This window comes from Semicossyphus pulcher, unplaced genomic scaffold, assembly GCF_022749685.1.
Source record: "Semicossyphus pulcher isolate SPU_LCO1_2020_fin unplaced genomic scaffold, fSemPul1.0.p SCAF_18, whole genome shotgun sequence".
In the NCBI taxonomy this organism is placed as follows: Eukaryota; Metazoa; Chordata; class Actinopteri; order Labriformes; family Labridae; genus Semicossyphus; species Semicossyphus pulcher.
Genome location: NW_027211691.1, coordinates 23,581,808 through 23,604,724, shown reverse-complemented (window position 1 = coordinate 23,604,724; position 22,917 = coordinate 23,581,808). Strand labels below are relative to the sequence as shown.

Here is a 22,917-nt window from a genome sequence, read left to right as displayed (position 1 = left end):
GAGAGTTTCTCAGGTGTGAACCGGAGAGAAAACAGTCACTTTACTGGCGAGTCTTAGCACATTTGACATTCTGTGTGGTGAGGGGGTTTCAGCAGGCGGGAGGTACTCAAAACAAGTCTGCCTGAGCGTGATGGACACGTCTGCCATTAGTTCCTTCCTTTGCTATTCAAACCACACAAGAACACATTAAGAAAAGGCTGAATTTAAGCACAAATCCAGGGAGCAGAATTGCCCTCAGAAGAAAAGGCTGACCTCGCTGAAGAGAATAAAATTGGTTTTTAGCTGCATAAATTAATGAGAACTACAGGAGTTAATAATCCGCTTGGAAACATTTTTTGCTTTTAGCTTTTTGTCACAGGATCCTTTCACACGAGCCACAGAAATGACGTTTTCTCAATTAGCCTTTGTGCCGCTGTGTAACCGAGCGGATAGCTTCAGGTTCAAGTGCGCGAGTTTGAACACACCCGCCCCTGAAACATCTGCCACCACACAAACACAAAGGTGAGTGCAGATGATGCTCAAAACATTGAAAACATTACATTACAGGCAGTTTCCTTTTGCAGAGAAAATCCAAATACAGGCACAAACTGACTGACAGATTTCTTGATTGCTTTGGCACAACGTTCGAGTGGAGACAAAGACTTTTAAACAACATTAACAGTTATTTTCTCCCTCTTAGTGGTGCTTTTTTTGTGTTGCTTTCACACAGAATTTAAATGCAAAAGTACCAGCACACCTCTGTGACCACAATGGATCGCACTGCTTTTTTATCTTTACTTTTAAAATGTGTTATCCTCATAGGAGGTCAAAGATGCTAACACATCCCTGCAGCTAGCTTTCAAAACCTTTAAAATATGTAAGTTTAACATATTCAACAATCTGTTTATGTCACATTGCCACATATATTAATAACAAGTGAAGCTTAAAATGTAAGTAGCAGTCTGTATCTGTGGCCACTTTCTTGCTGTTCTGTTTCCCTGTTGGCTCCATACATAATCGTGTCTTGCTAGCTCCCGCTACAAGCTACATCTTCTCTTGCTAGCTCAGTCAACCACGGACTAAATTAATCCTAATTCTAATAAATGTATTGTTAATCTCTACTGCCGCTCAGGCAATTCAGGGGCTGCATCCTTCGAAGGAGGCGGTTTACGGAGGATGAGTCATTCGTAAGCCCGCCTAGACGCTAAGGCCGAACTGAAACGAGACGGAGGATTTCCTGTTTGCGTCACCAGCTGTTCCCGCCCTTACCCTCGCGTCACAAAGTGCTGCTTCTGTCGCCTAGCAACAGGTAGCTAGCTAGCGTAAGTAACTTCACAACTTTATTTGAATTTGTTTCAAGGCCCCTTTCGTTATTATTAACATTTGTTTCTCTAGCTATTCGATTGAGTTGAAGCCAAAAGCTTTTACACTTTGAAGTGTATTCTTCGGCTGCTTAAGAGTCCGCCATCTATGAATCTCACCATATGGGGGAGTGCAAAGGATGCACCCGATGGATCCTTCATGGCCCAGGAAAAGGAGGACGCATTTGTCGGCTGCCTTAAAAATCGGACAGCCTCCGAAACGCCGCTGTGATGCAGTCGGCCTTCAAATACGAAGGATGCAGCCCCTGAGTTGGGACGCAGCTTGTGTCGCTTGCATGACTTACCAGAACATGCTAATCTGTGGGGCACACTTTCAGCATTATTTTCCGGTGTGCTTGCCGGGCTTAAACCTGACTGGTCTGTTTGCTTAGCAACAGGACACTACTCTTTGTTTATATATATATTTTTATTTAACCTGTTTATTTAACAGGAATTGAATGTTCTTAAGGTCGCACTGGTGCTGTAGATGAGAAACCTATAGGCACAAAAAGCACAACTATCTGCATGACTACACACGACTACAGGTACGTCTATTTGTTGTGACACGGTTGAACTGACCCTTTAACATTTATAGTACACACTGTCTTCTGTGGTGCTAACAGTGTTGAATAGTCTCTCCCGTGGTGTTGAAAGATTTATGTAAGTGTTTGCAGTGCCACACACACACACACACACACACACACACACACGTACGAACCAACAGGTTATCCAGTCGTGTTGTTTTTCTCTGCTTCCCAGACTCCTGTGATACATCAGTGTGATTAATGGAGTAGCAGGCATCAGGAGGGCCGGCGTAAGAGAGGAGGAGACCCCCGAGGGGAGACTGTGAACCTGGGCTTTCAATGCACCGCCGCACCGCTCTCTCCTCTCTCCGCCGATCCTCCTCCCTCCCCCCTCCAGCCCCTCCCTCATCACCGCTGCTGCTCCTGCATCAACCATTTTAGTGTCTTTATCTAAACACTCCCTCCTCATCTCTGCCTGCCTCTCCTCTCCTCTCCCAGCACCTCGCCGGCCCCGGCAGTAACTCTAACCTCGTTAAATCCGCGTCGGTCGTGGGCTTTACTAATTGCTTTTCTAATATTCCCAATAATTCAGCCGGCTGGGCCTAACCCTTCCCCTGATTAATGGCGGAGAGATAACAGCGCGCCTCGTCCTGACCGGGCATCCAAAGTGCTGCACTCAGCAGGCAGGCAGCTGGCAGGACGGGAGGCCGGGCAGAAGGACGTGGAGGGTTACAGAAATGTTAGTGATCAGCGGGTTGGGACATATATCCTCTTTCCCATCCTCCCTACAGAAAGTACACGACCGGCTGCTTTGTCACACTGTTTTCCAAAGACATTTTTCAAGAACGAGAGCCAGTGGGCGTCCAGTCTAAGTATTGATTGGGGGATTTGCAGGTCAGAAGAAGACGAGTTTGACCTTGGCTTTATTTTGAAGCTTTTTAATGAGGTGACATATAATCGTTTTGACAACATTTCAATGACTTTCAACCCATTTAAAGAGTTTAAAAGTGATTATGTAGAGCCCCGACGACTGAAAAGCTTGCTCAAGGTCCGGTTAGTGGCTGCTTGGGAGCTTTTGATCAAATAACATGACCTTCCTCTTCATTATATTGGAGTTGGAGCGAGCAATTTAGGAGTGCCCTGAACCTGCATTTAGTCTTGTGGCCAACAGAGGGCAAAGTCTGGTCTATGAGAAAACGAGCCTACCTTTCACTTGATTTATTCACTCACTAAACCTTTTCCTAATGAGTTTATGGTCTCAGTAACTAGCTTCAAGTCTTTTTTAAAGGAGCAATTAGCCGTCAGTCAAAGCTGGTGTTCTCTGTCATCGATAGAAGCAATAATATTTGAAGTTGGCGCCATAGCTGTGGAGAAAGTTGTACAAACAGCTCGTGGTTTCTTCTACATTCTACATTCCTACAACACCCAGCATGCATTGCGCCCCTCCCTCTGAAAGGAACATATGTGAAATACGACCTTTTCGCTGCAGGCAGTGGCTCAGAGCGGGACAGAATCTGAAATACGACGAGAATATACCGATGGGTCGTCGAAAGCATCTTCAGGTCTGCAGTCTACATTTCACACCTGACGATTTTGAACAAGACATGACATCAGAGGCGGGCGTCCTCGATTGAGGAAGTGTAGTTTAGCGAGCTCCCTGGTCTCCACCAGATGACACGTTTGACGTAGTCTGGCGGAGGTTTTCCAGGGCCCATTGGAGAAAGCAGATAGCGTCCTCCAAAGGCACAGAGCCAAACTGCATTTATTTCCTACCATAATAATAATGAACTCCCCATTATAGCATGATAGGACTGAGGTCGAAAATCTTGTAAATTCTGCTCCCACTTAGAGTCCAATAGATGATAAAGTTTGGTTTGCTTTCGGGCGTAGCTACCTGTGATTGACAAGTTGCTTCCACGACCACCTGCCTTGCTCAGCGTTCGGTTGTACTAGAAGACTCTGAGGAGTCTGCAGCTCATTTTCCCAGTTAGAACATTTTGTTAAAGCCTGTTTCTGGCATGCAAAAAACCCTGAAATATAAATGCACCTTGTGAGCCAAGCTAGCACTATGGTTTGCTGATATCTTACCAGTTGCTAACACCTAACTCCTATCCAGCTCCGTCCTCTCATCCAAATATGTTCACTTCTGGCCGCAAGAAAACAAGATGGCGCCAATTTAACAAGCCTTAAAATATGGTGCACAAACCAACGGATGATGTCACGATGGCGACGTCTGCCTACCATACACATTGTTTGGTTGTCACACCAAATAATGCATGTTGCCCACACTGGCTGCTGTTGAAACTGCTTCGCTTCTGGGGCCAATTTCACTAGGATAGACTTTGGCTTGGATTTGGCCAATTGTCAGCTATCTTAATTCATCCTTTGAACAAATATATTTCATTATCTTCATTAGGACTCGTGGGGAATGAGTGTTGGGTGGGTTATCACTCATTTATACGTTTTAAAAAAAGATGGCTGACGATGCAAATGCTCCAAGTTGCTCAGCTCGTTTAACCCCAGCAGGATTCTTTTGCTGTCTGAAGCAATCCAACAGCTCCAAAGACGTTTTCCAGGGAAGACCAAACCAAGCATGTATGACAAATATCAATACTTTGAATCCAAGTGTCAACAAGGACATACAATACAGGCACAAGATTGTTTCCTTGGGTTAACAGAAAGGATTACAAATGTATTAAACTTCCTAACTTGCAAGACTGGCCTAACGCTACAGACCAGTCTAAAACAGCTTCTTTCAAGGTCAAGACTGAACTCTGACCTCCAACTTATTGATTGTCATGCATAACTATTATAAAGTTTCCAATGCTTTTGCATAAGTCTGCCCTTGGTATGGCTTGAGACATCATCGAGAACATCGCAGCACTAAAACGCTTCATTAAAACCAGGACTAATAAAACCCCTTCAAGAGTTGGCAGCCTTATAAGACGGACGGGCCGGTACAGTTACAGCGGGACACTTTGAGATAGCTTTCAGGCTTATTCAAAAATAGTTTTTATTACAAAACCTTGAATGATGGTCAAATTCTAGGAGCTTTAAAATCACTAATGATGACTGAGCGACCAGAAACAGGCCGTTATGATCCCAGATGTCATATTCTGCACATACTGTATGTCCATGCATGCACACATCCTTGTTTACTGAGCATCTGTGTATACATCCGTGCCTAAATGTGCACACGTCCGCGCCGGTTTGTGCAGAGCGGTGTGAGCTAATAAAGATAACCGTCTCAGTGACTCTCTCATGCCAGGCAGCCCCCAGGCTTCCCACTCCTCCTCCGCCTGCACCGCGCGGCTTTAAATGCCACGGGGTAGCTACCTCCTTGATGATGGGCGATAAAAGAGAATGATATCATATTTGACACCTGCAATAAAGTGGTGGAACTTCAACCTTGAGAGCCAACTCCCTTAGTGCATCATAAAAATGAAAAAGTCTTTGAGACAGAGTGGAAGGCGCAGCCTCACACCCCGCTGCCATTACTTCCTTTTAATAGAATACGTGCATAATTTTGTATCTTCCTGAACCAAGTTGAACTTTAGTCACATTTTAGTGTTTAGAAGAATTTAGTATGCCCAGCAGGACGGCGTGGCTCTCCACCGAGGCATCGCTCTGTGTTTTAATGCTGTTTTTATGTTTATGGTGACTAAAATCCAACGTTTTACAGTGTTTAGCAGCGACAACGTGGAGAAAATTTCACCATTATTAGAACTAAAATTAATCCTCCACCTTAGCGGCCAGTTTGTAGCTTCTCTCTGCGCTTTCCCTTTCCGTCATGGTGTATGTTATTATTAAGGGATAGGTTGAATCTCCAAAGAAAAGCAGTTAAATGGAGTTTAATTTTACTAGATTTTCTTTTTATTATATTTTAGGCCATGTTGCCTCTACTGACAGGACAGCTGAAGAGCGACAGGAAACATGGGGAGGAGAGAGTGAGGGATTAGGTGCATCAGAGTCGAGCCTCGGGCCGCCGCATCGAGGACTGTAGCCTCTGCATATGGGGTGCCTGCTCGACCCACTGAGCTACACCAGCGGCCCAATTTAACTACATTTTAAAGGTACAGGGTAGACACCTAAACAACTCTAAATGTTTGTGATACTTGATAGAACATCCTGATGAAAAGGGGGCCTTTGGACTTAAATTGGTTCCCTGGAGAGTCCCTGACATGAACGAGTTGGAGAAGCAAACAGTTACTTGGTGCACACTGTGCAAGATACATCTCCTGGATGCACTGGGATGCATCATCAGTGATGTGACCTGGGGTCATCAGGTGTTTCGTGTCTTTCAACATCAGACACCCTCGCCCAGGCGACCCAGCCGGGGTTGATCAGGCCCCAACTTACGTCCCAGTAGCAACCACCCCCCGATCAGCGCTCTTTATCCAAAGCCATCTGCTAGCTCTTTCTGCACGAATGGCCCTCTTCTTTTCTGTAGCTGAGCCTTATCTAACATTATGATGTTTGCTTTTAATGGGCTCATGTAAATGTATTTTTAGTTCTAACATAAAAACTGTTTTAACTGAAGCCATCATTGAAACATCAAAATGATGTAAACCGATATTAAAAACTTAAAGAGGGGGTATTATGCTGTTTCACATTTTACGACATATCTACAATGTTACAATGTTTGTGATGTCACAAAGTGCAGCCGCAGCAGGCTTCGGAGAGCTGGCCAATCAGAATAGAGCGGGCTTGTAGGGGCGGGGTTTCTTAAAGGGACAGAGCTGACTGAGTCGTTTCAGGCAGAGGCTGTGTGAGGGCCTGCGCAGAGCACCAGGGTGAGAAACATGAGTTTTTAACTGTAAATTGATGCTTGAAGCTTGAAATTAGAATTTAAATAAACTTTTTTAAGTTTTACATTTTTGCAGGCCATCCTAAAATGCATAATATATGTACAGGTTTATATTTTTGGGTGTATTTGTCCTGCAGTGTTAGTTTCCATTGCTTTTGTATTTCTCTATGTAATGTCCTGTCTTTTATTAAGTTTGAATTAAACTGAACTTATTATGACATTTAAATAAAATAAGACTACATTTAAACTGTACTACCACACAATGATAATGTTATTTTAAACGATTAAATATACCTAATGTTTGTTCTTGAGTATTTATTGGATCATTAACTTCTTAATCGAACACGCATGAAAGATCCAAAAGGATGCGGTGGAAAGTTCTGGAAAAAAGCTTGAGCTTGAGTCACAGTACATTTTTTTTGAGAAGAAAAGTAAAACCCAGTAAAAGTCTGCTCAGTATTTATGACGTGTGGTGAATTATCTGTAGCACAGTTTATTACCTGACAAGACTGTTTTTGTCGTCAGGGTCGGACGCGCTGACCGAGCCGATGATGGTGTTCCTGGCCGCGTCCTCTTTGACTTCCATGACGTAGCTGGCTCGCTCGAACACCGGCGGCTCATCCACGTCCTCCACGATGATCTTGATGGTGGCCTCGTCCCTGAAGGGCCCCACGGAGAAGAAGCGGGGGTTGATGTGGACGTTCTCCACCTGGACGCTCAGGCTGTACTGACGCTTCTTCTCAAAGTCCAGAGGCTGAAAAAACGCAGGAAGAAGATGAGTGAGTTAAGTTGTTGAACACGCTGTAGCTTCACGCCTTCCTTTGTTGTCCTGAGTTCAAAACAAAGTTCCTCTGTGACTTTTCGTTGTTGCTGTAAACACGGCTCTTGTCCCTTAATGCTTACTTTAAAGCATTAATTTGTATGCAGCAGCACGTTCAGCTGTTGACTTTGGGAAAACTAATATCCATTCAGAGCATCCTGCCACATTTAATTTCAGGCCAGATTGGGATTTTATTCATTAAACTGACAATGTTTTTCAGAGCAGCTTCTAATGAGCGCGTGTGAAGGGACTCAGTGTCTCGTTCAAGGACATTAACAACAATGTTGATGGACACGCACCGATCAGGCCTGTGCTCTTTTGGGCCTCTAACTGACCTGCTGCCTCGTCCTGAACACCGGGGCTGAGGCCGCATTTTGGTGTCAAACTTACACCATATAAATAACAGCTATAAAAGCAAGAGCCTTTATTCTTTTTGCAGCTGAAAGATAACAACACACACACCGTGCATCCTCACTGATGACATCATAATGTTACTGTACTTGGGGTGTAAAACAGGTGGACAAAGCTGGGCAGCTGGCGGCCTAACATGGTTCTGTTAAGATCAATCTAAAGGAAAAACTACGACATGTCGACCCTCTGTTTTTACTGCAAAGGAGAGGGCTTCCTTCTTTGTAGTTTCAGTCATGATGTTATTGAGTCACATGACATGGTAAGAATGCGCGGGCAGCAGGGGCGACTGCGATCATTGTTTGCATAATTCGAATAGCCCTAATAGCCCGAACACAACCGACACAACTTTTATAACATTAAGGTTGTTCAGATTTTAGCGATATGAAGCATTTAAAGATATTTGAAGAAATTGCATCACAACAAGAAAAAAACAATGGAGACACTGCATCTCTAATGTAGATTAGAACGACTGGATCAAGTAGCCTTCACAGTCTGCTCATAAAAATGAGTACCGTAAAATTCGGTGTAAAAGACGCAGTAAGATTATATTCCTTTGGCTTCTGCCTTCATTTGTTGGGAAATGTTGGGAGGAGAGAGTGGGAGTGTGTGCTTGGAAAAAAAAGCATGCTGCGCTTTTGTTTTGAAGGGCATGGGTTTCCTATGCCGTGCCTGCAGTAGTAGTGGAGTTTATTCACACTCCATGTGTCCACTGATTGGGTAATCACAGCTACAGTTACTTATTATCATTCCTGAAACTTGATGAGCCCCACAGTTGCATTTAAGTTGTACTTTTTTTCGTTTATTTCTGATGAAAAAAAGCTGCTAATTGACTGAATTGTTGAGGGAATATGTTCTTATGCAAACTGCACAGATTTTAATTAATTCAATTTGATTGGTTAAAAAAATTGGATCGCGGTTTGTCTTTAAGGAGGTGGTGGTGGGTCCTGACGCTAGACCAGGTGAGAACCACTGATTTAGGTAATGATGGACATTTCTTTGAGTCCTGAGGGTTCATGTACAAAATAGTTGCTCTATAAGTGTGATTAAAACAGCGTTTATTTCAGGGGACCTGAACGGAAAAAGTAGTGTTTGCTGTTCTGACGAGACAAACAAGCATGTTTCTGTTGTTTAAATTCTTCCTGCTTCATCTCTACAAATGTTGAAGGCACATTTTCTTTTTCTCTTTCTTCTTTGTGCCTGCTGCTTTCGACACAAAGACACGCCAACTTCTTCAATGTTTGTTCTTTTCCAACTTGATTTCCTGATCCCCCGCCACACTCTGTGAGACGATCAATCAACGTCGTCTCTGGATGTTTGCTGCTGACATCTGTTCAGTTTTGTCTTAAATGCAGAGATCACTACATCAGATTAGCATAAAGGCAACTGAGGAAATATTGTGCCGAGGAATGTTAAGACTTTCTTTCGCCTTCGTGATGGAAAATACTTCTTTAATGCAGATAGAAAATCTACAATTTAACTCGCATCAAGGACGCGCACATTTCTACATTTCAATCTATTCACAAGAACAACTTAAACACGGAGAATAAAATCAAATCAAGAATGTTTCTCTGCTGAAGGACACAACTCTTGAGCTGCACTTACGCATTTATATCTTAGGTTTTTATATTAGAGTGAATAGTGAATAAATTATAGTAATAAAGCTTAATATTTAACTGCTTATAAATGTACGAAGAGACGCAGTGTGCCTCTTTTTATGGTCGTTTCCTCTGCCTGTAAATACATGTATTTAAAGTAATGTAATGTATGTTTATGCTGGGGTCTTGTGTTTATATACATGCTTTTATTTCTACCCATTTGTTTGCTTAAAAGGCAGCAACTTATTATGTATAATCCTGCATCTGCTGCACACAGCTCTTACATCCTTTAATTTATGTGGCGCGCACAATGATTAGTGGCCTGATTCCTGCACCATCGCCGCTGTTTTCCTTCACTGTGCATTCCAGCGCAGGTCGGCGGTATGTTCTCGCTTTTATGTTCCCTTTTCTGAACTTTTTTGAAGTCGTAGCCGCCGAAGGTATCAACCTATTGATGGAAATAATTGGGGAGCGGTGGATTTTAATGAATGTGCACCGGGCGCTGAGCAGGAGCAGCTGGATCAGAGCGAGGCTGCCTGCTGTACATATGAAAGGATGCCGGGGTCCGTGATCGTTGGAAACAGCCAATGAAAGCTTGAAAAATCCACATGGAGTGAGGCGTTTTTCTGAAGCCATGAATAATAACACAATATGAGTCAGTGATTTTTGCCGTTTCTTGTTAAAGGGAAAGGGGGGGGACGCACGAATGTTGCTTTGAAGGCGCGGTGCGAGCAGAAAAAGGGAGGCACTCCCACTTGACAAGCCCATTTAATTAGAAGGTTCAGAATTAGGGCACGCTCACTCCCCACACACACACTCTGCCCGCACACCACATCCACTACAGCCCCGCCGCGGCTACAAAAGGCAATTATGTCATCTTCCACTTAATGATGGCATGATGGAAGCGATCGATCGGAGGCTGCAGAGAGGCCGCTTGATAAGGCAACTGGCAGATTCTGTTGAATACATCAGAAACACACCGCAGCACACCGCTGAATGCTCGATCTATACTGAGCGTCGATATTTCTGCTTTGGTCTCAGCTGAGAGGGAGAATGAAGCTCACTCAAAACACATGTACCGCCAGTGTGGGCAAATGTAAGTATGAATCTAATCACCCTGCTGTCCGTCTTCTTCCTGTCAGAGCGTACGGAGATCAAACAGCTTCCATCAGGATTTTGCTTTATTGAGTTTATTTGATGTTTTTTAACCCCGGTGTTTTTTTTCTCACTTGTTTTTGTGCTTTTTGTGGATAAATCGGACTTATTGGACTGGTTTCCTTGTTTCCACCCTCTCCTTTGTCAGGCACTGTAAGCCGTGTGCTTTTGCCTTTCAATGGTAATAAAGCCACCGTCTGTATTTGGGTCCTCTCACCTACTGTTCCTGTTTCCCTCGGTACAATACATGATCAGTAGCCCTGTGTTGTATGACCCAGAAGTCTGCACTTTGTCTGGATAAACTTCTTTAACTGTATTCATATTTGGTCAATAGTATTGCTTGTTTTTGAGTCAGATCCTCGGCCCATGCAATGATAGGTACGTATTTAAATTCTGTGCCAACATTAAGTCACATCCATCTCCCAAAAAAACACATTATAATAAAACTGTTATCATAATAATTGCAGGCTAAACAAGAGGTCAAAACCTTGTATGTCAATGTGCGCTTTTTTGTGCAATGTGTTACGAGGACTGTCCTTATGAGGCCGATGACAACGTGTTTGAAAGCAGGTGCGCTCTGCGGACGTAGGTGAGGACAGCGGACGAGCAGTGGAGGAGCAGCCCCGCCTACTCCCCGAACAAAGTATCCAGAGCTGTACAGACAGAGAGTCACGTCAGTGGAGGTCCAATAAGCTCCATGATCCGCCATTGCGGCTGTGAAAGTACCGTCACTCACTCGCTCAGTTACTCAGTCAGTCACATACAAACCTGTGTGCAGGGCTGACCCCGGCGGTCAGGATATATGCACTGTATTTTTATTTCTATGTAGAATCTTTAGGCAGGGACGCGGATTGTAGGGACGGCAAGTGTTCTGGTTTCCGTTTGCTTTTAGTCCGAGTAAAATTGACCAATCACGTATCAGCAGGCTGCGGCGTATGCAGGAGAAACAGTCCGTGTGGAGAGCAAAAGCAGGCGGTCATCTGACAACGATGTAGCTTCTTATTAATCTCTTTAAACAGACATTTAGATTTCCCGACTTCCTTGAACGCATCAGATCGATCCGACCTCAAATTTGCTTCATTTTTCCTTTTTAAAGATCTGCATCATGATGTTGTTATTTCAGCAAACTTAAGACCCGTTAATTAAAGTCAATCACAAGAAAAACGGTTCTTTTTCTGTAAACGTTGCAGCACGCAGAAAAGGATGTCGTTTATCGCTAACCGCTGGCTCCACGCATGGTCACCGCTTCCCCAGACGCTACATTTAGCCGATGGGATCCGAGATTGCTTCATTAGTAATGACCCTGCTTAAATTCAGAGACGTGGTGCAGTCAGAGGTAAAGTTGTATTTATGTTGTATCTTAAAGTCGAACACAGTTTTTCTACTTGATCATCAAAACCTTTAAATTACTTCTTGATTTAATGACATCCAAACTTATTTTTGATATTACTCCTGGATTTCTGGCCGCCATTTTTCTTTATCCTGTCCGTTTTGTAAGTTATGCTCCAGCTATGATTGTTTTGTTTTGTTTTTTTGGATGGATTTAAAGCCCCTGTGCGGAGTTTTTCTACTGGTTATGAAACACAAAAGCAAACCAGACCATCAGCGACAAGATTGATTATTTCTGTATAGTTATTTTTAATGTCTGAAGCTGCTGGCGGGGTGGGGGGTAGGTGTCAGGTGAAGCGATTAACTGCACGCTGCCTTTGTTTACATTTTAAACAGGACAACATCAGCTTTGTCCACAGGGGGCGCCACAATCAACACAAACAGAAAGTTCCTCACACGAGCTTTAAACTGGTTTATGCAAACATTTGTTTGTTGTGGCCAGTTTGCAGACGCCCACTTGTCACCGTGTTTCCCGTCGCACAAACTAAATAACATCATCAACAATAGCACAGCGCGAGCATTAGCTTTCTGCTGCTGAAACATTTAAGGCTCTTGCTTTGATTGGTTTTAATTTTAGAGCAGTTTAAAGAAGATCTAAAAACAAGGGTTGGAATTAATCCGAATCTGTTCAAATGGGGTGTGAAGCATTGTAAGTCTTGGAGCTGTTGGGTAAGATATGTCCCCCGCCCCCTCATCCCCAATGAAAACTGCACTCTTGCTCACACGGCCGCATTACACCCCTCATCGAGCACCGACAGAGAGTCCCTGACCTTCCTCAGCACGATGACGCCCTCCTGCGTGCTCCTGTTGGTGCCGATGTCAAACATGCCGAGGCCGTCGCTCCTGATGATCCTGTAGTCCATCTCCGCGTTCTCCCCGATGTCTGCGTCTATGGCGCGGATCACTCCGACCGTGCCCCCGAGCTCGATGGACTCGGGCACTCTGAACTCGTACAGGGCTGAAGAGAGAGAGCGAGAGAAAACCGTTTGATCTCGGAGTCAATCAGAGGAAGTTTGTCGTACAGAGATGTAGAGAGGAAGAAGGAAAGGTTCAGGAGTGAGTCAGAGAGTTGGATGTGTGAGCAGGGCCTCGTTTAAGAGGTGAATCAATTTCTCTTTAAGACATTTTTCAAAATAAAAGCCTGATCAAGAACAAATAAAGCCCTGAAATGTTTAACCTAAGATTCATTTGAAAACACATTGGCCAAGAAAGATAGATCACCCAGCCAGCGTCACAACCCGAGTATTTTTCATGACCCTGTTAGCGAAAAAAGAAGGAGTGCAAGCGGGTGAGTCAGAGAGCAAGAGCACAAGGGAGCAAGTCGGAGGGAGAGTGAGTCACGGCCAATCAGAGAGCAGAGGTGTAAAGAGCCGGCCGGGGAGGGAAGGAGGGAGGCAGAGAGAGAGAGGGAGAGGGAGAGTGTGAAAAGGAGGAGAAGCCGAGTGGGAGATTTAGTGCTGCAACATTTGTAGATCAGCTGTGGAGCAGCACATTTCATATGCGGCGAAACATATTTCACTTCCAAAACAGACATTTGGCCTTTAGCACGAGTTGCTACAAGCGGTATCGACTCGCTGCTCCCAAGTTTAGGACGTAACATAAATTCTGGGCCAATTTGCTCAACATAAATTAATTGCTTCCCCTTCTTCCTTTCGTTCTTTTTTTTATTTTGTGAGATGATTTCGTGGTTTGAGGCGGATAAATTGATGGCTGCCTGTCGGCGGCGGCGGCGGCCCCAGCTGCATCTCGTATGCTTAAATAAATAGCCGGACTGCGGGAGGGAGCGGGCGTGATATACACACAGCCTGCGGAGACAAACAGCACTGACACACTAATAAAACATGCTGACAGTGTTTTGGCAACGCCTGAGTCGGCAGGTCTCCGTGACGCTGACACTTGCCTCCACACACACGCACACACACACACAGAGAGCAGCACGAGGAGGCTTCCCTAGGCTAACAGGTATTTAGCATTGGGTGGAAAAGAAGAGGCATCACTCGGGCAGACAACAATGATATCGCTTCCTGACACTCTTCCTCCTCTGGGTGTCCCATTACAATATCTCTTCCTCTTTCTCCCCCATTCAATCTTCCCCCTTCTGTCTGTTTGTCTCCCCCTCCTCCCTCCATCACCGGCTGTCTTTCTGTCGCCTGCATCACTCTTCCTCTTTCTTCCTCTATCTTCCCCTCCTGTCACCTCCTGCATCCCCGTCGTATCCATCTCCCTCCGTCCTCCCCTCGCTGTTCATTCATTGGGCCGAGAGCGCTGGGATGACACCCTCCCCTCCCTCACCCCAAGCTGGTGGGAGTGATAAACGCGCGGAGGGGGGGGGGGGTAGGCGGAGGTTTTGCGGTCGCGTGTTTGCCGTGCGCACTGTACAGTCGGCGTTCGCTGTAACTGAGGGGGAAACACGACGACACCAGTAATCTGTCAATCTGATCTGCCGGCTTCGCCGTCTGCCAGATGCACGAGAGGAAGTGAGACGGGTGGGAGAAGAAAGGGAGACAATGTGTTAGTCTGAAAGAGAGAGTAGGAAGTAAAGGATTGATGATTGATGAGCGAGAGGGAACAAAAAAAGTGCACCAAGGACAGTGGGAGCACTAAATTGAGAACATTGGTTTTATGGAGTAAAAGGCAGCAGAAGAAAGACTTAATAGACAAAGAGAGTGGAACAGTAGGGGAGATAAAGCCCAGTGAATGTACTCTCTTCATTTAATAGGGATTACAGGGCTGATCTGATGCACTTTGCAGGACCCTTCGCTCTGTCATATGGCTCTATATTTAATTATTCGCTGCCTTTAAGAGGCCTGCCTTAACCGCACAAAACCCAGAGCTCCCTGCAATAATCCAAATTCATTTTGAAACTGACACCAGATGGGGGCCGCCTGCCTGCCTGGCACTGGCCAACGCTGACAAGTGGGCTTCGCGGTCAGCCGGCGTGGGTGTGGGAGGCTGCTGTACTCACTCTTGGTGAAGCGCGGCGGGTTGTCGTTGACGTCGGAGAGGGTGATGCTGACCGTCGTGGTTCCGGAGAGCCCGCCCATCTGCCCGGCCATGTCTTTGGCCTGGATCACGACCTGGTAGTTCTCTTTGACTTCTCGGTCCATGCCGGGCAGGGCGGTCTTGATCAGGCCTGAGGGGAGAAGATTCATCAAGAGAGTGTGATGAGTGTGTTTTTACAGACCCAAATTACAAGTGTGTCATCATAGGGCTAAAAAATCTCAGTTTTTATTTGTACAAAGGAACAAATTTGTTGAAGTTTAACTTTTTAGTTGGTGAATAATTTCAGCAAAACGACCATAATCCAGCTCGTTTCATCTTTCAAAATGTAAGAATTCGCTGCTTTTCTTTGTCCTATTTGATACTTAAGTTGAATATCTTTGTGTTTTGAACTGATTGTCGGATAAAACAGGGAATCTTCAGGCTTTGAGAAATTATACTGTGAATTTTTTAAAATTTTTTGACTTTTTTTGACATTAAAAGAAATAAGGAGTCTAATCAATAATGGATAATAATCATTAGTTTAAACTCTTAAAGCTCTTTAACCTTGTAAACATCTCCATGTGGTGTTCTTCATGTGCTATAAGACATATCAGGGACAACATCAGCATCATCTCCATGGCTGGGCCTGTCTGCTTTTAAACTGCAGTGTACCAAGGACAGGCTCAACGACACGTTTTCGGGCCAATCCCGTTAATGGACGGGGTGATGCTATGCATATCATTATGTGTAACCTATGGCAACCACTTCGGCGATGCGCGGGCCAGCTGTAACAGTCGTATCTTTACGGCTACATTTCAAGCTAGCTAAGATTCGTGTTTCGTGTTTCTTTTTGGTGACGAAGAGGGCGGTTGGAAATTTGCATAGTGGGCGGGGCCTATGCAGATTCAGGATTTTTCAACGAGGGAGAAGGAAGAGATGCCTTGGAAGGATTTCTACTATTTAATTAAACATATTTTGCAGAAAAAACAAATGAGACACAATTTATTTTTTCATGCAGAGCATTTTATATGTCTTAAAACGTTTAAATTAATTAATTGAAATCTGGATTGAAATCTGACCTTGCTGAAAATTTAAGCACAAAACCTAAAAGTTTAAAAGTTTTTTTTTTTTACTCTAATGCATCATCAGCAGCTCTTTTGCTCTCTTTCCTCTTGACTTCCTATAACTAAAAGCCTTTTCTCTGAGTTGTGCTCAGCACAAGAGGGCCTGGTAACCTCGTTGACCCTTCAGCTGCAGGTCAAGAGTGAGCAAAAATAACCAAGATGGCAACGGACAAAATGTCAAAACCTGCGGAACACAAACCATTGGGTTACGTCACAATGTTCACTTCTAATATACAACCCATGGTTTTGGACTGTTGGCGGACAAAACAAGGCATCTATAGACATAACCTCAGACATTTTTTACACTGATTAATCAAGACAATAAGCAGCAAATCTGTGCAGCTCTAACGCTCGACAGATTTGTGTACAACCTCTAAGAAATCCACCCGCCAAATGCTATCCACAGGTAGTCTTCATATATCTAAGATCACCGTGCTGAACTGAAACATTCCTAAAAATAAGTCTGTCTGCCTCAGCTGTATTGAATTAATGATATTTCATTTTTTAGATTTATGCATCTACAGGCCAGATAATTAAACCACTAAGAACATTTTATTACCAAAAGGTCAGTGCTCTTGCTCAGTATGCACAGCGGCACAGAGCTCAGCGGCCACCCAGGAGCACATTCTGGTGTCTGTGTTCCCATGATTTAACTGCTAAGTGGACCAAAGGGCCAATCCACCAAAACCACAGCGTATTCCTTTAATTTTTCTAAGTGTAGCATTCGCCTCCAAATGCATTCGACGTCATTTATCTCCTCTTTGGAATTAAGACTGTTAATGTTCAGCCTTTCAAGTGCGGCGCGCTTGCTTACTTCTCCGCTCTGACACGTTAGATCTCTAGTTTGGAGTCAGGACAGAGACTGAGTGAGGCAGTAATTGGCAGCATATTCAAAAGGTGCGCTCCATCTCCCATCAGAGCCGGGTCTTAAATCCTGTCTGCTATTACACGTTTGAAATTGAAGCATCATAAAAAAGGAAGCAGGTGGAGGAGAGGGAGAGGGAGAGAGAGACAGATAAGAGTAGGAGAATAAAGATGAAAAAAAAAAAAATTTCACCCTAAATAAACCGCTTTGACAAACTTCATCTCTTTCAGCCTGAACAGATGATTCATTGCATATCAAACAATAAGGGAGAGGGAGAGGCTGACGTGGCACATCACTCAGGCTCACATCAGGCTGGCCTACGCTGCTCAGAAGGCTATACAACTTGCTCTTTTTTCCTCTCATATTTATGGTAAGAAATATACACAAAATGCAACTGTTTTTCCCTCCTAATTATGTGTAATTCGTCCCACAGATAACACAATGTTATGGTGAGGTTTGTGAGGATGCGCAGGCTCATTGAAGCCACCCTGATAATTTCAGACATGTTTCATATTAAGGATTTAAAATCAGGATTATTATGTCAGCACTTTCCTTGCGAGACCACATTAGCAAATCATAGAGACAAGGAGAGAAGTAAACAGAGGCGCTGAAGGCATTTCCAAGCTACAGTTAACACTCTAGCCCCTAAGCTAACGATAGCTAGCATGCTACTGTTGACAGAAAATGAACAGTGACAGTCTCACCTCCAGTTCTCACTGAAGAACCCCTGTTGAGCGCGTATCCCCAAACGTTTTATCTTCCATATGTTAAGCTTTCTGCGTTTTCTCACTCAAAAGCATCACGACAGCTGGCTGTAGTCTATGATCATATTCACAAGGTGGCTATATCCCTCTGTCATCACGCACAAGTTGGAAAGCTGAAATGCTGTTGTAATGTTGTTGAGTTCAAGAATGTAAGTGGTATAAACGTAAGGAATATGACACATAGTTATCATTTAATTATTCCAGATTTATGAGCTACTTAAAGGACAATGAATAGTGAAAATCCAGAGGGACATATCAGCTCATATTTTAAGGTTAAACAACCAATTAGCAACAATTAGCTACCGTCAGCAAACGTTAGCATTCAGCCGCTTCCTAGGCTTCCTAGCTAGGAAGTGACTGAATGCTAACATTACTGTTTGATAGTATGATACAATACAAAAACTGCAAATTTCTAGCTAGCAATAATTTTAGCTAGGAAGTGGTTGGAAGCTAAGACCCTCTCTGCTCAGGTACCTCAGTTGTATAGTCACTTGCCGATCACACATTGTTTATTTAGTTTATTAAACAGCATTGGGAAGCTAGGTGCTAGCGGCCAGGAGCTAGTGCTTGAGCATGGAGGTCACGTGAGCCCAAGCCTAAACCCCATTGGCTCACAGAACTAGGTGCCTGAGGAAAGAGGTCAACATTTGGACCTTTCTCAAAAGCTAACTGCGTTCTGAGGCTAGCTAATGAGTCATCAAATATGATGTTTTGACAAATATGGCCCACTGTCCCTCCAGATTGTATTTTCAGTTGCTAATCAATCTTAAAGCGGTGAAATGATCCTGATATTCAACCGGTAACCCAACAGCATTTAAGTTTCCAACCTGAGAGAAACGGCCGCCAAGTGAAAATGTTTTGTAGATTCGTTGACGTGTGCTTCCTTCGTGGGGAGGTGCGCTGACTCCTCTGGCACATATGATAATCTGACTAACTTATTTTCATATCTTGTGCATGTTTGAGATTAAAGCGAAGAAGTTTCTCCTTATTTGAATATATTTTTTTAAAGTTAGGGTTTTAAAACAGCGACAGCTCAGGCTGCATTGCAGGAAGAGAATCAAACGTATAGCCGCTTTATCGCTCTCCCTACCTTCTTTATTGCTTAATGACTACAATACCAAGCACAGAGGAGGAGGGGAGAAACAAATCCTGCTTATAATGTGATGTCCAGGCATGTCTTTGTGTAAGAGGGGATGTCAGCTTACATACCACATGTGGGATAAACCATATTACTGTTAATCCCTCCACTAATCTGCAAATGGCTTTTTTTGTCGTTCTCCTTTTGTTTAAGCAAAAAAGACACGAGCGGGATGAGTTCCAAAGCGCACATTAATGATTAAAACTAGCGAGCGGCTAGATTTTTTGGGCTTGGTGATTTGCCACTCATTCCACTACAAATCCCCCTCCCCTCCGCCTGTCTGCATGCGAGAGGAGGCAGACGTGTGCTGGAGTATTTTGGGTTACAGTCACAGCGTTCCTGGAGTTATTTCATGATAAATTGTTTGAATTTATTTTCCGAGTAAAGCTCAGTTAACCCTCCTCTATTTCTCTTTCAGTTATACTGTACTTTTCAGAACGGCCACCTCAAGTTAAAAGGTGACGTTAAACTTGCTGCGTGCAGCTGTGGGTTACATCTGTAGGTGGAGAGTGCAATGGCGGTAGCACTGTTGCAGCAGCGGTTCATGTTGGTCAGGAAAAAACATCCTTCATGGCCACAGTGCTCTCTGGTCTGCTGAGGCTACACTCTGTGAGGAGAAATTATAATCTTTGCCATTTCTGTAACAGATGTATTTTTACTTCTATGCAAAGAAGCCTCTGTCTAGTGAAGGACAAACACATGGTGTTCACAATGTTTAAGACACATTTCTGCTCGCATGTGTCTGTAACTTAAAGTCCTATCTACCTACCTTATCGCAGTGACCTAAGAAATACTTCTACAGCACTTAAGTACATTTTGTTTAAAGTTGTAATCTCAAAGATCTCAGTTTCATTGTCTTTGGCGGCACCTATGGTGATAAACGGTAATCACAGGAGCACACTTCCCAGATATCCAGACAGTGTTGACGTCCACGTGTTGGCTCCGGTTGTAACTCTTGATTTTCCTTTTCAGACTGTTTGCTTCATCTGAGCGTCGAGTTTGTTTCTTTTTCTTTGGATTTTCACTTCTTGTTGAAGTTGTATCTGTAGTCATCCATCTTTTCTTTGTTTGTTCAGCCATAGTAGATTACTGTTTACTCGCAACACTTGCAGAGAGCAGAAAAGCAGCCGCTTAGCTCCGCCTACAATCTCTGGCAGACCAACCACTGCTGGCTGATGGAGAACGCGTCACTAACTGGGCGCCACTTGTGATTTTGTTCCACGAAAGTTGCCACAAACACCCAGTCTGTGATACTGCAAATGCAAAGGCTTTCATCAGCGGGCCATAGGCTCAATCACCATTGAGTTACCTCATTTGTGACTTAACAGACATTTATTTAAATGAAAATCTTTGAGATTATTAATTTAAAGTTTGTTTTCACAAGCCAAAATTAGCATCAAACTTTTTTAACACTCTAGTGCGAGCTTTAGATGATGACTTCTCTTCAGCTCCGCCCTCTTGTCCAAATATGGTCACTTCTGGATCCAAAATACCAAGACGGGCACAATCCCAAACTCAAAGCTTCAAAACTTTATGTCAATAAATAATCACTTCTTATTAACAAGCTCTAGTTTTATTTGAATCTAGGAGGCTCTAGGATTATTTTTATTAAGATGGTAAAAAAAAGTTTGAATGTTTTACCGTCCTGTCAGATTTTTAGAAAAATAAAGTTTCAGGTATTGACAGAAACGTCTTGTAGTCAGTTCCTCTTTGAAAAGACCCAAAGTCCCAGTTTTCATTAATACACCGTCTTTCTCTGGCTTTTAAAAAGAAGTGTAGTCGAAAAATTCTGAAACAATTCAGAATTTAGGAAACATGTTGAAACTTTAAAACACTGCTCGAGTTTCCTTCTTGAATTAATTTAACTTGAACTTTATTTGCAGTGAACCTGTCATCACATTGTCTCCTCTAAGGAGACAACCAAATAGACACAGTAATTCAAAGTAAACCACCAACCACAGCATATTGACTGCATTAAGAATACTTTCAGATGGATTACATGCACAGTGAACACTGACCGGTCTCTGGGTCCACAGAGAAGTACGGCTGGCCCTCCAGGATGCTGTACACCACCCTGGCGCTGTTCCCGTATGTGGCGTCGTCTGCGTCTGTGGCTGTCACCTGAATTACCGAGGTGCCTGGGGGGAGAAGATTCATGACAATGATTTAGATCAACTCTTCAATACTGCTGAAAATTGCCTGCTGGATAATTGGTTAAGCTGATGCACCTTCTGATGAGGTGTCGGCTCCTCTTCTAATCACGCTCATGCAGAATGTGACTGATCATTTCTGTCCCTTTGCATTACCCCAACCAATCCTTACTCCGCGGCCACTTATACCCTTATACATGATTGATTTTCGCCGGTAATCAATAAGTCCTAATGTATTTTTGTGAGTATATCTCTCTAAGCATACGAGCGGCACCGATACCAGGCTCTTTGCAAACCCCAAGAAGCCTATTAGTGTATCCACAGATCTGGAGAAGCCAAATATCTGATCGCAGGCGAACGACTGTGATCCATTTTCTCTTCCAGAGAGGCTGAAGCCCTATTTCAGCAGAACAAAGGGAAACGGTTAGCCAAGTGCTACCTCCCAAATGGCGCCTTGCGGGGCCAAGTGTTGCCTCATTACATGCAGAAGAAAATTAATTGAGTAGAAATATTTAATGGCAAAGTGGTATAAATATAGAATTGTGCAATACAAAGGGATAACGACCCCATGAAACTTCTCTAATTTGATGTCAGTTGTGATCTGTAAAGGGGCGAGAGGAGAGTTTCCCTCCTTTAAAATCCATGTCATTTGTATGGATGAAGGATGTTGAGGGTGGAGAAAAAATTGAGGGACCAGAAAGCAAAGAGAGAGAAAGACCACGGCTGTCTGATTTGGTGTAAGTGACAGTTCTGGAGGATTCGGGAGCAAGTTCACCGAACCTTGATCGGTAATACCTTTAACTAGGGAATTAGACTCAAAGAGGCTTTTCTGACACGCCGGCTTTTTGAAAATATCACTGATCCACATCAGCCATCTCATCGCTGACTTTAAGCTTTTGAGAGGAGAATCTTCTGACAAACAAGTCAGGAATAATCACATTTTTTTTTTAGTGCAGGGGGAGTAAATTACCCCGACTGTAATCGCTCAGTTGTCAAAGACGGGGCGTGTCAAAGCGAGAGTCCGAGAGAAGAAGAATGTCAGAGCCGTGAGACTATAATAAAACTCAAAGTGTATGTCACACTTAAAGGGCCAGTGTCTCGACGCACTCACTCATGAACACATGCTCTGCCAAGCGGTGACATCACACCTCGGTTGTTGCCATGGGCACCCGTGCTGCCCTTAGATAAGTGCCGGCCTCCCTCTTGGGGTTGCTGAACCAAGTGACAACTCTGTCACATGTCTGGGCTGCGAGAGCGATGTCCCTCAGTCCCCGAAGCTCGAAGCAGCAGCAGCAGAACAGAGAGTTCACTCCGTGTTTTCATGCAAGTATTGATTAGGAGCCTTTTTATATTGTTTATCTATATTCATGAGGCCAGTATGTACTTTCAGACCAGGAGCCGGAGCCAAAGTGCGCACTGTATTAAACTTTAATTTCAACGACAAGACGAGATGATAAAGCAGGAAATGGTGCCGTCTCACTGTCACACTGGCACCGCAGAAATGGAATAATTCACTGAGATGACACAGCTGACAATGCTGCTAATTAAATTAAATACTGTTTTAATAAGATGCAATACTGTATTTAAAAGATTATCTGCACCAGCGCCGTCGCACACACGCTTTACCTTGTTTATTCTCCGGTCATGAAACAGCTCCTAGCCTCTCTCGTTTAATTAGTGGGGCCCTCTTTGCTGCCTCTGCATCATTATTATGATTGATAAAGTCCCATTGATCCGGTTAGACTGGCAACGTCTCTTTCCTATTTGAATCATAAGCCAGTTAAATCCGGCTTCTCACACACAGGCACACATTAGCACACACCCTAATTTGTGTAAACACTTAATTATTGTCT

General features: G+C 43.8%; 1 protein-coding gene across 1 annotated transcript in view; it reads right to left on the bottom strand.

Moving 5' to 3' along the window:
• Positions 1 to 22,917, bottom strand: part of LOC138595654 (cadherin-6-like) — a 70,090-nt gene that overhangs the window by 10,308 nt on the left and 36,865 nt on the right. Inside the window, exons 4-7 of the mRNA XM_069666994.1 lie at positions 20,933 to 21,052; positions 15,007 to 15,174; positions 12,812 to 12,999; positions 7,172 to 7,425 (exon numbers count right to left, since the gene is read on the bottom strand). Coding sequence (XP_069523095.1) covers positions 7,172 to 7,425; positions 12,812 to 12,999; positions 15,007 to 15,174; positions 20,933 to 21,052 — 730 coding nt within the window. The remainder of the gene's footprint in view (positions 1 to 7,171; positions 7,426 to 12,811; positions 13,000 to 15,006; positions 15,175 to 20,932; positions 21,053 to 22,917) is intronic.